This window comes from Spinacia oleracea, chromosome 2 (genome assembly GCF_020520425.1).
Source record: "Spinacia oleracea cultivar Varoflay chromosome 2, BTI_SOV_V1, whole genome shotgun sequence".
In the NCBI taxonomy this organism is placed as follows: Eukaryota; Viridiplantae; Streptophyta; class Magnoliopsida; order Caryophyllales; family Amaranthaceae; genus Spinacia; species Spinacia oleracea.
The window spans coordinates 88,635,659-88,652,463 of NC_079488.1; the positions used below are offsets into that span (position 1 = coordinate 88,635,659).

Below are 16,805 nucleotides of genomic sequence, written 5' to 3' on the forward strand. Positions count from 1 at the left end.
TATACATTGAAATGAATCTAACAAAGCCCCAAGTGACTATATTATTTCTTATAGGCTAATGAAAATTCATGGTCAAAGCTTAATTTTGACACAAAAAATTGAAGGGACAATCTTATAGGGACAGAGGAAGTAAATGATATATGTTGAGCTTGTTCATGTACGGAGTTGTATGTTGAAATTTACCCTAATTGTAAAATACAAGTCCTTATACACTAGCAATGCTGCAAAATGAGGGGCTAGGTTGATGAGCAGATGAGGGGTGTACAACTGTACATGATTGCCTAATTGTAAAATACAAGTCCTTATAAAGTACTACCCCGTTCTTAAATGATCTTTATGCTTATTATTTGCACGGTAATTAAGGAATTTTGGTGAACATATATGTGATAGTGGGGTAACAAATGGAAAATGAGTGGCTATAAATTATCCAACAATGTGAGTGAATGGAAATTAATATTAAAGTATTGTGAGTGGGTAAGTTATGGTGGGCCAAATGAGAGTAAAAATAGAATAAAGTAGAGTGTAAAGAACTTTCAGGAACGGATTAAAACGAAAAGCGTAAAGAACTTTTAAGAACGGAGGTAGTATATGTTTGTTTTGATTTTGAATCTAAAAACTAAAGTCAAGGGTTTGAATTTGTAATATCCTTTTGGCTAATTCGAAACAGAAACAAAGATAAAAGAACTAAATTAAACGAATGACTTACCGATGGTGTGTCCACAAAGTAATTGATGTGATTGAATGATAATGAAAGAGGTTGAAAAGGCAAAACCATTCCTCCTTTAAGAGTACTCCTATCTGAATTATTGTTGTTAGACTTAGAAGTGCTTCGTGCATCCATCTCAATGTTATTATTATTAAGTTCCTCCCTTAAGGATATCTTCCTCTTCTTTTTCTTCTCATCTTCATCTTGAACTACAGCTTTTGCGTCATTGTAAGCTGGGAACAAAGGTAATTGATACAACAAAAAGTTAACAATAATAGTTGTCAGTTGTCACATTAAGTACGAACGTCTAATTAATGGCAAGATCGATCAAGTATGATGAAGAAGGCTTACGATTTAAGTATGTTAATGCCATGATATATAAGATGTTGAATAGAAGAGAAAACCCCAAGAGAGCACCAATACTTATCCAGAACCAATATTCATGTTTAAAGAAGCCTCTTGATTCAAGGATCACTTTACCGATAGTTTGTTCCTTTATTCTACTGTCAAGATTGGGCTGCATTCATTCAGACCATGATAAGTAGTTCACAATATAGAATAGATAAGGATTATGGACACATTTGCACTATACTCACCGTGTATGATGTGTTTTTTATGAAAATATATATATATTTACATATGCACTTATGTTCTTCTGCTGCATAATGCACATATATTCATGTTCTAATTTGTCACATAAAATAGAAACCGGTGATGAGAGAGCTTACATTGCTCCATCTTTTGTCAAGAAACTCATTGATAACCAAAGCATGTTGTCCGTACATCATAGGAGAAAGATAGTAAGCCCATATCATCCAAGGACCAACATCACCTATAAGGAGCGCACAATTTTACAAACGTTAAGAAAAGCTTCAAAAAGTTGAAGATTTCACCAACAACAACAACAATAACAACAATAACAATAACAAAGCCTTAGCCCCAAAATGATTTGGGGTTGGCTAACATGTATCGTCGTAGGAGATTGCCATTGTCACTAATCAAACCAGAAAGGAGCATGAAGTAAAAAAAGCAAGGAAGAGAAATTGAAATTAATGAAAGTAAGATAAGAGAAAAATGTATATATATATATATATATATATTATAGAAAAATATTGTAAGAGATAATAAAATATAAGTAAAGGTTAAAATAAATGAATAAGTAAAATAAGTACATTTCAAAATAGCATGTAAAATTAAAAAGATTTAAGAGAATTTTAAAAAATAAAACAAAAAAAAAATAAAAAATAAAAAATAAAAAATAAAAAAAAGAAAGAAACGGAAAAATGGAAGTTGTATAAGTCAAATGAAGTCATCAATGTATATTCTCTCCCTCCGCTCTCTCCTATCCAACGCCATATTTTCCATGTTTTTAAAAATTGTACCTTTTGCAATGATGAAACCACCAAGCACAAAAACAATGAGCATTAGAACCATGCTAGCAGCATTAGCAATGACAATGGTTCGCCCCACGGCTCCAACAAGGCGGAAGAATGACAAAGCCATCTGATGGATACAAAAGTATGCTAGCCATTGGCAAAAGAACCTGCAACAAATACACACAAATTTACACTAAAAAAAAACCAACCAGGAAATATAAAATGTGAAAATCTCTAATGTTGTTTATTTGACAAAAAGATGATTAAGTTATATTATTTCATGGTAAGTTGTAATTTCAATGTAATAATTTGAACTTGCACACAATAATATTTTCAACAAAATAATATGTAAGAATATGTGATACCTACTAGGAGCAGGAGCAAAGCCAATGGTATAATAGGTAAGAATAGTCCATAAAGCTGATTCCATAAACGATATAGGAATTCGAAGGATCCAAACTGGTAACGCGTAAGCCCAGGCAGGATAAAACAAGAAATCCCTTTGCTTATAGAAAATTGGGAGTCCCATAACTGTTAAAGTAGTTTCTGCCATTCCATTGAACACGAAATTCGTGAGTCCAAAAAAGATGGCACCTAAGTACTTTTCACCATCGGCCTCTGTCTCATGTTGCATTGTTGTTCTGAAATACGCGGACATGGTAGCAATTGACATTACTGTGATTTGTACACTCTTGAAAATATAGAGGAAAGAATTTCGCTTCATTAGCAACCATTCTCTAGAAAAACACGCCTTAAGTAATTGGTGGTTTGAGATACCATACTTTTGTTTCACCAAGGCAACAGGATGGGTTTTCGCTTTGTCATAAGGCGTACTAAGATTTAATACAAGGTTGTTTCCAAGTTGGAAAGACCAGAAAGCTTCAACAAACTCTAAAACTGAAACATACTGGTAAGGTTTGGTCATAGACCAATATTGTTCTTGGTCTTTTTTGGAAGTAACTTCCTGGAGAAAATCGGCTACACCCTTTCTTTCTGGACACTTGAACCCAACATATTCAAAGAAGTTCAGGACATTGTCACGCGGACCTTGATACACAATTTGGCCCTCGGAGAGGAGGATGATATCGTCGAATAGGTCATATGTCTCTGGAGTTGGTTGTAAGAGAGAGATGATTGTTGTCATCTCCATAAAATGAGTCATTTCTTTTATATACTTGCATACCTGAAAAGCTGTTGCACTATCTAGTCCTGTGGATATTTCATCCATTAGTACAACTTTTGCTGGTCCAACCAACATTTCACCTAAAAGATATGGATCAAAGTACAATTCTATAAATAAATTTTAGTATTTTCGATTAAGTAATTAAATGGTGTGATGGGAAGGAAAGGTAATCAAAGAAATTAAAGTACCAATAGTTGTACGCTTCTTTTCACCTCCAGAAATACCCCTTCTCATGTCATCGCCAACAATGGTATCAGCACACATACTCAAAGCAAGTATCTATCAAAAGCCAAAAAATTATGCAATATTAGCTTTATTATTTTAGCTATCTTAAGGCGCATATTGGATCATAAATACGTGTACGTGCATGATAAAGAACACAAGTGTATAAATGGAACTAGATCAACAAAAAAAAACTCAAACTAGATTAACAAAAAAAAAATCAAAGCAAACCGGTTCAATATAAATAAATAAAAAAATAAAAACTCAAAGCGGTTCACTAATAAATAAATTAATAAATAACTCAAACCTGTTCTAAAAAAAAACTGAAACCAGTTGATTGATTTTTACTTCAAAGTCAAAATAGTAGCTAGTTTGAGAAATACGGAGTATAATTTAAAAATAGCTATTTTGGTAAATAAAATTGTAAAGTAGCCAATTTGGTAAATAAAATTGTAAAACTAGCCAATTTGATAAAAGATCCTGTATAAATAAACAAAAACAATGATAGTGAGAGTGATACCTAATTCGGGAATTAACTTAAACCTAATAAAAGAAAGTCACAAACCTTGAGCACATAATCAGTGATAAGGTTTGATTCCTGGCCTTCAATTGTTGCTGCCTTCATGAATGTATCAAGCTCAACATCGGGATTAATTCCTGCTTGTTTTTCTTGTTTCAAGACTTCTTTCAACAATAAATATCTACTCCCAACACCTAAGCATCTCCCTGAAAAGTCTAGAGTCTCTCTTACTGTAATTTCTCCAAGATGAATGTCATTTTGACGTATATATGCACTCGTTCTCTTCGGAACAAATTCCTTTAGTTCGTGCCCGCAATATGTTATCTTTCCACTTACCTGTTCACAAATAATCACCAATTACATAAGCCTCTTTTTTCTTCGCCTTATTTGATCTTGTCTTGTTTGATTTTTTTAACTTTATGTAATCTGATCTGGTTTGATCTGATAGATTAACTATTTCTTTAAATAATGAACAAAACAATAGAACTGTTTTGGTAATTAAAGTTGGCAAGTATAACCGTAATAGTGTATTGATATTCCAAACTCGCAATTAATTAAGGTATATCGTTTTTTTTTTGTTCTACTACGAGGAGTTCCCACCGCCTTCGGCGAGGTAATCTTCCGTGGGAGTTTGCATGGGTACCTCGATGGGCAGCATCCCTCCCAGTTGAGATTTTTTCCATTCCCAAGGCTCGAACCCGAGACCTTGGTTAAGGAGCAAGAGGCCCTTAACCACTCATGCCAACCTCAATTGGTAATTAAGGTATATCGTGATATTAACATTATTCGCATATTTTCTCATTCCCCACCATTTTCTTATTACCAGCATACCATCATTTATAATATACTACCTCCATTTCAAAATAACACAAATTCTTATTTACAAGGGTTGTACAATAATTATTGTACAACGGAGTAAAAGTTACCTCAAAATGTTTAAAAGTTATGCTTATATATGTAAAAGTTATCTATTTTTTAGTGATAAATTTTTTCATTTTAATAAAACCTCAAAATCACTAATAATGTATAAAATTAATCATTTAATCCTTTAAAATTTTTATCTATTAATTTTTTTAGTAATATAAAAGTTAATCAAAATTAAGTTAAAGTTATAAAAAAATGGGTTAAAGTTATCTTGGTGTACACCTTGTGCGCGCAAGACCTTTTGTCAAAATAATCTTTACACTTTCCGTTTTAATCCGTTTCAATAATGTTTTTTACACTTTGCTTTATTTTACTTTTGGACATGAAAATTTACTACCTTACTCTTGTCACCCATAATATTTACAATTTTTTCTTCACTTTCACTTACTTTATTAAATTTTTCTTACGCCCACCCACTTTTATTTATTCATTTCTCTTACTTTATCCACATTTTATTAGGTTCATATTAAACCGAATATAGCGATGGGTTCCGATTTTGGTATATTACTAGATATTTATTTATGAGATATATTATGTTATTGTATTCCTATTTTACGAGTTTTATTTTAGAGAAAGATTTGTCAGTACTCCCTCCGTTCTAGTTTATTAGTTCTCTTTCCGTATTTGTTCAACAATTATTATCTTTTTACCTTTATATTACAATTGCAATTCCCTTTAAGTCCCAAATAAATATGCTAGTGGTCTCTTTATTTTCTAATTTAACAACAATAAACACTCACTCCACGGCTCCACCTACACATATTTTCTTAACTTTTTCTCTCTCCTACACACATGGAGGAGATTCTTTAGAGATACATGCAATGTGTCCTTTTAGTGGATTGTTCAATATTACATAAGTGACTAATAAACAATAACGGAGAGAGTATATTGGTTTCTCCTAAATTGTAACACTACAAGGATTTGTATCTTTAACGACAACCTAATTACGACGGGTTAAAAATTCCGTCGCAAAAGGGGCTAACAACCAAACCATGACGGGAATAACCGTCGCAAAATGTCTTTTACGACGGGTTAACGACGGGATTTCCTATTAACGACGGCCTCCTTTTATGACGGGTTCGCGACAGGAAATCCCGTCGTTAATCAACGATTATTGGCCTTTCGCGACGGGATTTCCCGTCATTAATAGTACAATTTTTTTGTAGTGTAATATTCTAGTAATATTGTGTTTCCTAATACTAGGACTATGGTTAGGAAGTTGAGGTATATAAATAGGGATTTATAAACCATTATGATTGATATGCTTGAGATCCTGAGCTTGAGCATAGTTTGAGAGAAACGCCTATGAGGTTGATTGATTGTATTGTTGATAACGATTTTGATTAATAATACAAGTTGGGATGTGGGTATACCATGTTATTTATATTGTGTGTGCTTTGTTTAGATTGTTATCTCGTACCATTCGTCCATTCCTATAAATATTTGTACAAATAGTAACTATAAATATCCTTATAAAACGGAGGTAGTATATCATCTTTGGATAACGTATTTTGTCTATTTGATTGATGTAAGTTACCAAAAACTCATAAAAGAATAGCACCTTTAGATTGTTATCAAGCTTCCCTGCAAGAGCTAATAGCAATGTTGTTTTTCCTGAGCTCGGCGGCCCTAGAAGTAATGTCATCCTGATAAACAATACATAATTACAAGCACGTTACTTACTTCCCTGTGGAGTAAGTGTGTTATTAATACAGAGAGCCATGAACTAATTAAAAAAGTAGACCGTGGTTGTGCATGCTCTTAAAAGTTTGTATTATTTGAATATGGGAGTATAAACTGACTTACTCATACAACACTAATATTGTAAATTTAGTTGCGTTTGAATTGTAAAAAATATTTATAGTGAGAAAATAAGTGGATATAAATTGTCCAACAATATAAGTGAAAGAAATTAATATTAAAATATTGTGAGTGGGTAAGTTATGTTTGACTCACATAATAAAATATCACAACTTGTACTCCGTATGTTATAGTGGGTCAAATAAGGATGTAAATGTAAATTTTATATGCCAAAAATAGAATAAAATTACGTAAAGTGTAAATAATTTTCAGGAACGAACTAAAACGGAAAATGTAAAGAACTTTCAGAAACGAATGTAGTATATCTCACATCACTCTCAGGCTGTGTGACATCAATAACTATACGGAGTATCTATATCTATTACTTTACTTTACTATATACTAAAAGAGACACCAGGAATGACACGTGTCATTTTCTGGTGAAAAATTTTCCCGCCAAAAACTCTTTTCTAAAAAGACATATTTATTTTATTCTTTTTTTATTTTCTCTCCTTTTGTATAAATGTTTATATATTGGAAAAAAATATAGGATTATGCCATTATTAAAATTTTGGTAAAATTTTAGTCAAATTATCACGTCAATAATAGAAAATATTCTTACTCGATATTTTGGTCAAATTAGCATAATAAATATATCAAATATTTCAGTCTGATCATCATATTAAACATATAAAATATATAATACGTAGTATGTTAAAATATGATAAAATGAGTACATTCGAGATTATTAATTACGTAAGGGATAAATAATTCAATTAAAAATTATATAAAAAAGATGGTCAAATAATAATTTTTAAATATCCGTGCGTGCACGGGATCTAATTTAGTACTATACTAAAAGAGAGGAAATCAATGTGGTGATGACAAATGTCACTCATTGAGGCTTCTCTTATAGATATAAAAAAATTATAAAAAAATAAAATACTTGATTCTATAATTATTTTGTTAACATTTACTACATAGGGAATATTTTTTAAATTATATATCTTTTATATATTTGGTAACAAATATAACCAATATAATATAATCTTTTTATAAAAAAATTAATCCATTATACGGAGTACGGCGTATGATTTTTATAAAAATTCAAGAGTAGTCTTTATTTGTATTTTGTATTTACATAATTCGAACACAAATAAATTAGAAAATCAATCAAGTATGAATAAGAGTGTATAAAAAAATTACAATAGTACTCTATAATATGTTAACAGCTAAATGCGATAATTATAAAAAGTCATTGATTGTATTATTTTATACGTAGTATATTTAGCAACTGAATGAGATAATTATAAACGTCATTGATTATACCATTTTATAAGTAGTATATTTAGCAACTAAATTCAAGAATTATCACCGCCATTAATATTAATATTTTACTACTTTAAAAAATTTATGTAACTTCTTTAAACATGAGCAAAATTAAACTTGTGTAATCTAATCTATCTACTACGTTATTCATAAATTTGTTAAATGCAACTATTTAATTTTTACACTAGCTATTATATTCACACATACCTCTACTTTTTCTATTTTTTTGGTGATTATTAATACTTTTATGATGAACATAGTCATGTACTCTGTAGCATTTTGTTGTATTTGCATAAGTACTTAAATAATACTACCATTTTTTTAAAATAATTTTTACTAATTGATAATTTAAGATATTAATAGTTGAAGTTAATTACTAACAATCGTGAAAATAAAAGTGGTTTATCCAAAAAACAAATGGAAGAAGTAGTAAACAAGAAAAATGATGTGCGACTAACATGCATTTCTCTCTTCTTAAAAAGCTCCTCCAGATATTTTAGGCTAAACAATTGACTTATATTTTAGTCGATTTTTAACAAATATTTGTATACAGAAAGAAGCAAATTGATGTAGAGATGATAAATGCCGCTCTGATTTCCCTCTTTTATAATATTGTTAACTAACCTATGATAAAACAATTCATATACTTTGTATATATTTTACCTAAAATATTCTACAAATGGTAATAATAGATTATAATACTAATTATTTATTTACTCATGTCAATAAATTTCTTAATTTAAATCTATATACTCTGTACTATACTAAAAGAGAGGCAAGTCGATGTAGAGATGACAAATGTCACTCTCTAATTTGCCTCTCTTATAATATAAATAAAGACTAATTGTAAGTACTATCATGTTTCGTTTAGAAATTATAATGAGTACGGATATGTTCGAACGTTCCTTTGATCGTTTATTATTCGTAATCCAATTAAAATTCTTGCATATAATTCTGGTAACAGATGTAAAATATCTTATAATAGTTTAACTTGGACTATTAATTATATTATTATGATACAATCAACTTTTTAAGAATTTGTGTCATATAAATAAATAAGGATATGCAACAAAAGTTAACTATTAATGCATATAACAAGGTTGTCTCAAACATTTTATAGGCCCTTTGTTAACTAAACAAATGAGCCCCCTAGCCATATAATTTCTTTAGTACGAAATCTATACTTAATCTTAAATATCAAAAATAACTACCACATTCTCATTATCGTGATATTTTTATATGGAGTGCGGATAATAATTTATTCGCTCATATTATTGAAGTTTTAAGAGCATGTTGATTGAAATTTTGACTTATAAATCGTAATCAACTATGTCCAAAGTCATATGATCTAGATGATTAAGTTTCCTTATTATTAATATGTTTACGATAAATTAATGTAAATGATTGCAATATCACTTTAAAATTTCGTGCAAAATAAAATTTATATATGTAAATGGTGAATCACACGTGATGATGGGGCGAGTTTGGATTTTAGATTAGTCTGACGTACGACAAAGTTAAACATAGATGATAGACTAATGTTGACTAACAAAAAGAGACTTTTTTTTGGAGGGGGGGGGGGTTATAAGGATAACATGTACCCATCTTGGTGATGGGGCAAGTGTGAATTAATCGAATTTGAGAACACTGACCCAATCCTAATTATGTATGTGACTTTTAAATATTTTTTTCAATATTATAGCTAATACAATCAATTTTGATAATTCGTAATAAACTTATGTCAATGTATTTAAAATTTAGTTGAAAGGAAAATTGGATTACTTATCGAATATAGAGATGTCGAATTGTCAATGGGGCGGATTTTTTGGGAGATCCCTCTAGGGCGGTGATGGACGAAAGTTTATTGGGTGATGTTGTTAAAAAATGTATTTTTGCAGGTGAAGGGGCAATGATGGATTTAGATTGGACTCGCCTGAGTCGTTAATCATTCACCTGATTGATTATGAATATATAAAACAAAGTACTATTAACTTACCTATTATAATATTTTGCTTATTTACTCAATAACTCTAATCGGACAAACAAATTTTCAGAAACTCTATATAACAAAGTTTTAAAATTCAAAAATCTCTTACAAAAAAAAAAAAAAAAGTCGAGTCTAGGGGTGGGCTTAGATACAGGTGAAGGGAGGCGATGAAGAAGGGATGAATTTTATTTTGTACCTCTCGAAATGGGGGTTGGGAGAGGTGGGTATCGTTCCTATCATGGATGAAAGGGATGAAGATGAGAATTGTAGGCGGGTGCGGGTGTGCAGACCCTGCCCCGCCTCAAAGTTCTCTCTAACTCAATAATGTAAATGGTCTAGATAGTTCTTAAGTAATCTGGTCATGAGATTGACGGGGCCACTGTGCGAGTATTAAATGTGTATTACTATCGAAGTGAATAGCGGGAGAGATACCTTTATGTTTGACACCAGTGGTGAATGAGAATGAAAATAATTTTATCTCTGTACCCTTTTTTGTTTAACTTATTTTAATAAGTAAGGCGCCGAATGAGCAATAACAAATTTATCCATCATTAGTTATTTTTTGCTTGGAGAATGTCTACAAACTCTATTTTGATGATAATTATCTACTAGATTTTATACAAATTTATATTTAGATTATAAATAGTGCGGCACTGGTACTATACTAGTACTAATTAAAAGACACACTACGAATAAACGTGTATTCTCCTAATGTATATTGACATTTGGTTTTTATCTTTAAAAATTATTTCAATTAAAGAAACTTTAGAAGTTACTTCATAATTTTCTAAACAAATTATAATTTCTGATCCTTTCCTTGTACACTATAGGCTATACTAGTCTTATATGCACGCGATGCGTGCGAAAGTATTAAAAAACTTGAAATTATTTTGTTATAACTAACATATCCCAACAAAAAATCAAAATCGAATCCATATGTATGACAATATATATTATGCCTCGAATCTAAAATAATATGCTACTCATTATAATACTTATCTGGAGAATGTATGATAAGCATGGAAATAATCTAAAAATTTAATTTGTTATTACTGATTTTCTAATAATTTTTGCATTCGAAGTAATACTAATGACAAGAATAATAATATGTATGTTGTATGATTTACAAAATAAAGTCAAAAACATATACTGTTTTTTGTTACTTTTTTACGGGAAAGTCAATAACATATACTCCCTCTGTTTTTTTATGTATCCACTTTTACTTTATTCTACTTTTGGCAATCAGTTTTTATCATCCTACCCTTTTTTCCCATAATAATTACACCTTGGTTTATCCTCTCTCCCTCTCTCGTACTTTACCCACAATTACCCATTAGTTTATTGCATCGCTATCAAATTAATCATTTTCCTCTAAACAAAGTTACCGTATATGAGCACATAAAGAAACGGAGGGGTACTAAGAAACGCACCAAAATGATAAAAAATAGCACCGGGAAAAATTATCAGATCCGAAAAATAGAGTAATCGATTAAAATTTTAGATAAGGTACTGTTATGACTATCAATTCAAAAGAGACGAGGTATCCGATGTAGTTGGTAATTAGTATTGAGTATTGTAATAGGGAATTTATGGTAATTAGTGTTCTATATTAGAAAATTTTGTGTTTTATGACCTAAAAAAATTCTGAATCTGTGTTTTACCACCTGAAAATGTCAAACTTTTACTTTACCACCTAAAAAAAGTTTTAAAAAATTATTTTACCGCCTTTTATTAGCAAAGTTAACAGCAACGTTAGTGTGGCCCACAAATTACTTTCCCCTATGTTTTTACTCAATTTCTGCGATTTTCTTAACTACTCTTTCTTCGATTCTTCTCCTCCTTTCTTTACTACTCTTCAATTCTTCACCACTCATTTTACACTCAAATCTCCAAACTTATCAAACTAAAAATGTATATTATACAACATGCTTAATAATCATTAAATATAAGTTGGGATGAAAACTTTAAAAAAACAAAAATTTGATGCTTGATAATCAACAAAGGGAAATCAACGTTGCCGTTAACTTTGCTTTTAAAACGCGGTAAAACAATTTTGTTTTTGTTTTTTTTTTTTTTTTTAAAGATGGTAAAATAAAAGTTTGAGATTTTTTTAAGTAGTAAAACACAAACCGAATTTTTTTTTAAGGTAGGTGATAAACACAAAATTTCCTTGATATTAAAATATTTTAGTTATAAATTCTAAGTTTTCAAATTTGATATCATATTGTGTAACCAGTAGCCGGCCTAGAATTTTGGGCACAAGATATTTCATATCCAAATCTCATTGGACTCATTACATTCATGGATATCGTTTGTATTATTGGTCCATCATTTATGGACATGCTTAATTACTTTGTATTAGACACTTTATAATACAACATTAGATTAGATCTCGTGTACGCACAGATATTCAAAAATTATTATTTAACTAAAATATGTTTTCTTCCAAAGGTACCGCATAATTAATAAATCATTATACTCATTTAATCATCTAACAGGCAATATTGAGGAACACAAATATTCTACGATATGCTTAATATGTCAGGGAAAAAAAATGCTTAATATGCTAATTTGATAAAAACATTGAGTAATATATTTTCCATCATTTATATACCGATTTGACAAAAGTATTACCATGAATCATTTTTAGAAAATATCTATGTAATAGATACCATAATTTATAAAACCAATATTCTTTTTCCATAATTAAACAGTTAATAAAAAAAATATAGAAAATGAAAATAAATAAATAAAGAAAGGTATGTTTTAGGAAAAATAATTTTGGCGGAAAAATTTGCACTGGGAAGTGACACATGTCATTTCTGATGTCTATTTTAATATAGAGTTATAGATTTGTTTATGAGCGAGAATCGTAACTAGGGGTGTGCAAAAATTGGAAGACCGGAACGGAGTTCTGTTCAGTCTGGTCCGGTCCGTTCCGAAATCTGATTTTTGATCAGACCGATTTTTCCTTAATAAAATATAATATAAATTATTTAAAAATTTAATTCTCTCCTTTAATATGTTGTATATTTTACTATATTGTGATATATTTTATTTTAGCTTCCAAAAAAGGCCTTAAACAATTTATTTTTTTATATACATTTTTTTCTTTTTACCATAGTTTTTAGAAAAAATAAAAATATATAGAAATAGGTCTAGAACCGGTCCAAACCGGTCTGGTCCCGAATTCGGACTAATTTTTTCGGTCCGGTCTGGTCTGGGTTGTGGTCCAAGAATAATCAGTTTGGTCTCCGGGCCTTGAATTATCAAAATTTTGGTTTTTTCCTCGGTCTGGTCCAGGTTTGGACCGATGAACACCCCTAAAAGTTTTTTTTTTTTTTTTTTGTGTACCACTCGCTTCACCCTTACGGCAACCAACAATTGGTACACCTTTAATATTATAATTGTTCGTAACTGCGTATCCAGTATTTGTGTATTAAAAAAAAAGGTTGTGGTTAAATTAAAGAGAAAATATATGACATTACCTTGAGGGTTTAATTATCCCGCTGACTTGGTGCAGTATGTCGAGGGTCCTCTTCTTTGATGGAGCCAGACGTATGAACCCCAATATTGCCTGATTGCCATATTAATTATTCAAAGAATTAAATGATAGATCAGATCCATTTATTTCAAACCCCAAATAATTGATTTTAATAATACAAATATTCAACTCTTTCGAGTTAATTTCAATCTTCCATTTCTTGCGTTGAGAAGTTTGTACATGTTGAAAAATAAGTGTATCCATCAATCAAGGTCCCTTTTTTAAAAACTACTACGTATATAGTCTACAAAATCAATTATTTTCTTGACAAAATCAATTATTGATTGATGATAATTTAGTTAAATCAAATGATCAGTATGTTAATGAAGTTGGTCTTGACATGGTGATACTCATGCACATTGTACGCACAAGCCAATATGGTACTCCCTCCATTCCTTTTTTATGTTCCTGTTTTCATTAATATCGTTCCTATTTGATCTTTCTGTTTCTATTTTTGGACATGACTTTTTACCGTAAATTTCTCCACCATCCCTTATTTAATTCATTCACATTTTCCCACTCACCCACCCAACCCCACTTTTATGATTTTTTATTACTTTAATAAAAATATCTTATTTCTCCTTCATTTCTTTATTACTTTCCTTCATTTCTTTATTACTTTCTTTCAATTATTATTATTACTTTCTCTTACACTCAATCATTACTCTTACATCCAATCATTACAAGATTCCATTTTCTTATTTTCCACCCCAAACTCCAAATAGGAACATTAAAAGGAATGGAGGGAGTAGTATTTATACTAATATAAACCTGGTCCATGTTAATTTAGCGTGGACCAGGACAATGGAGTAATTTGTCTGGACAACATGTGTAACTATCATGTGACAGTTATTTCGTGATTTCAAATAGTAATTATACGTGTATTACAGTAACTACATGTTTCACATAGTTACTACATATTTTGTAGAATTTCTATGCGATTTGTGTCTAGCCCACTTTATATACATTTTATTTTTATTTTTATTTTCAAAATTTCGGATCTGCATTCTGTTCCTTTCTCTCTCTTTATTTTCTCTCTGTGCTTTTCATATTTTTGCCCAAATTTCTAGAGTTTGTTCAATTTGTTCGATTTTCTTCGTAATTATCTTATAATTCTCATAATTGGATCTATTAGATGAGGGAAAAATGGAGGAAGTAGTAGATTAAGAAGGAGGTCCGTCGTTACCTAAACCGAATCGAATAATTTGCGCTCGTCTACAAATCATCGCAAGAAATTTGAGAGATCACATATCGGTTAGTTGTTTTTTAAAGTATTTTAAGTCTACTTTTATTTAAATTGAAAATATTTGTTGTTTTGGAGAAATTAACGTTTGTGTTTTGCTGAAATATCTTTTTCACTTCGCGAATTCAATCATTGACGTACTTCACGATTTTAAATAGTAATTATATGAGTAATACAGTAACTTTATGGTTTTAAAGAGGTACTATGTGATTTTCAAAGTTTCTATTCGATTTTAACTATAACATTTGTTTATGTTATAACGATTTATCGACTATATTTGACTATAAATTTCATGATTATGTGACTATAATCCAAAAGGTTTGCGCTCTTCTACAACTCGATGCAATAATTTGGAAAAAAGACTGGACCTTCAAATTCTCCAATTGCTAAATTACTATATGTTGGAAATAGTTATTTTATATTTGAAATAGTTACTATGTTAGTTTATTATGTTATGTGCATGTTTTTGATGTTATTCTATATTTTTAGTGATAGAGTTATTATATTATGGATAGAGTTACTATATTATTATCACACCAACTATGTCTGCAACTTTGTGACTAAATGACCATCAATAATATTTGTAGGTACTATATTTTGTATAGTAACTATATGTTTGGTATAGTTATTATGTATATTATATATAATGTAGTTGTTATGTTCTTTGTTGTCCTCTATGTTATTAGTAATAAGAGTTATTATGTCACGATCACAATAACTACATGATCATAACAATAACTATCTGCAACCCTGCTAATATATGACTATCATTAATATTAAAAGATATTATATCATGTATAATAGTAACTATATGTTTTTAATAGTTACTATGTTATCTTTTTTTTTTCTTTTTTTTTTTTTTTTTTTGACAGCTACAACAAACACACCAACTAAACGCTAAATCCCTTTCTCTCTTGCTGGGCAAGATTATGGGCTTTAGCCACAGAATCCCTACTTACCTTAATACAAACATAGTAATCTAATTTCCTTGCTTCCTGTTTTATTTGCTGGATGATGGTGAGAATGTTTGCAGCGGCTGTTGTTTCGTCTTTCAGGGCAACAACTGCTTCCTTGCAATCTGTCTTCACCACAACATTCTTCGAAATATTGGCAGCCATCTTTGTTCCCTCCAATATGGCGTAGCATTCAGCTTGAAGGGAGTCATGAGCAAAAATCTTTTTTGACCCTGAACAAGAAGTTGATTGATTACAGTCTTCCGCCCATCCTATGGCCGCTTCCCATTCTTTTTGCTTAACTTTTTTCTTTCGTTTCCAAGCTGCATCAACCACAATAGAGAAGTAATATGTGGTAGTACAGGCACCTATTCTCCACATTGAGATTTGAAGGTTCGAATTTTTGCCATTCGAAGGGGTCTTCGCGGCCTGCCTGGCCTTCACCTCCTTCGTTTGCTTCCAGCGAAGGGCATGTGACTGTGCAAGCTCAAGAATTCTTTCCGGGTTCGCACTCATGCCTCTAAAGATAATTTCATTGCGGTGTAGCCAAATCCCCCACAAAGTCGAGATCAGTTGAACTACTCTTTCCTCATTCTTCCCATCTTGATTGTAGAAGTAGTGTAGAAAATTGACCAGCCATTCGTGCATAGGCACCGAATCTTGGGAGTCCGAGTTGATACCCAACTGACTTGACCTCCAAACCATTCGTGCTAGAGGAAAAAGCCTGAAGATATGTGCCTCCGTTTCCGGTGCTTGAATGCAGAATGGGCATGCATCATCAGTGGTGACACCTCTTTTTTGAAGATTTATCTTTGTAGGGAGGATACGGTGGATGATTTTCCAGCAGAAATGTTTCCATTTTGGGAAAATATTGAGTTTCCATAAGGCTTTCCAGAACTTCTCATTATCATAGGAGGACGTCAAAGCACCCCTATTTTGGTACCAATAGCCGGATTTGAAAGAGTACTTCCCACTTCGTGTTCCTCCCCATCTTAGTAAATCAGGTTCATCGTCATCC

The 16,805-nt window shown here is 30.9% G+C and overlaps 1 protein-coding gene across 5 annotated transcripts in view; it reads right to left on the reverse strand.

Annotated features, from left to right (window-relative positions):
- The window catches only part of LOC110778361 (ABC transporter G family member 39-like), a 43,724-nt gene that overhangs the window by 5,173 nt on the left and 21,746 nt on the right, over positions 1-16,805 (reverse strand). Inside the window, exons 3-11 of one of the 5 annotated variants that reach the window (XM_056837242.1) lie at positions 13,536-13,624; positions 6,493-6,577; positions 4,053-4,343; positions 3,454-3,544; positions 2,448-3,291; positions 2,089-2,249; positions 1,435-1,538; positions 1,058-1,223; positions 707-939 (exon numbers count right to left, since the gene is read on the reverse strand). In XM_056837242.1, coding sequence (XP_056693220.1) covers positions 707-939; positions 1,058-1,223; positions 1,435-1,538; positions 2,089-2,249; positions 2,448-3,291; positions 3,454-3,544; positions 4,053-4,343; positions 6,493-6,577; positions 13,536-13,624 — 2,064 coding nt within the window. Of the gene's footprint in view, positions 1-706; positions 940-1,057; positions 1,224-1,434; positions 1,539-2,088; positions 2,250-2,447; positions 3,373-3,453; positions 3,545-4,052; positions 4,344-6,492; positions 6,578-13,535; positions 13,625-16,805 lie in introns of all 5 variants that reach the window. The other 4 variants (XM_056837240.1, XM_056837241.1, XM_056837243.1 and 1 more) reach the window with 4 other exon arrangements.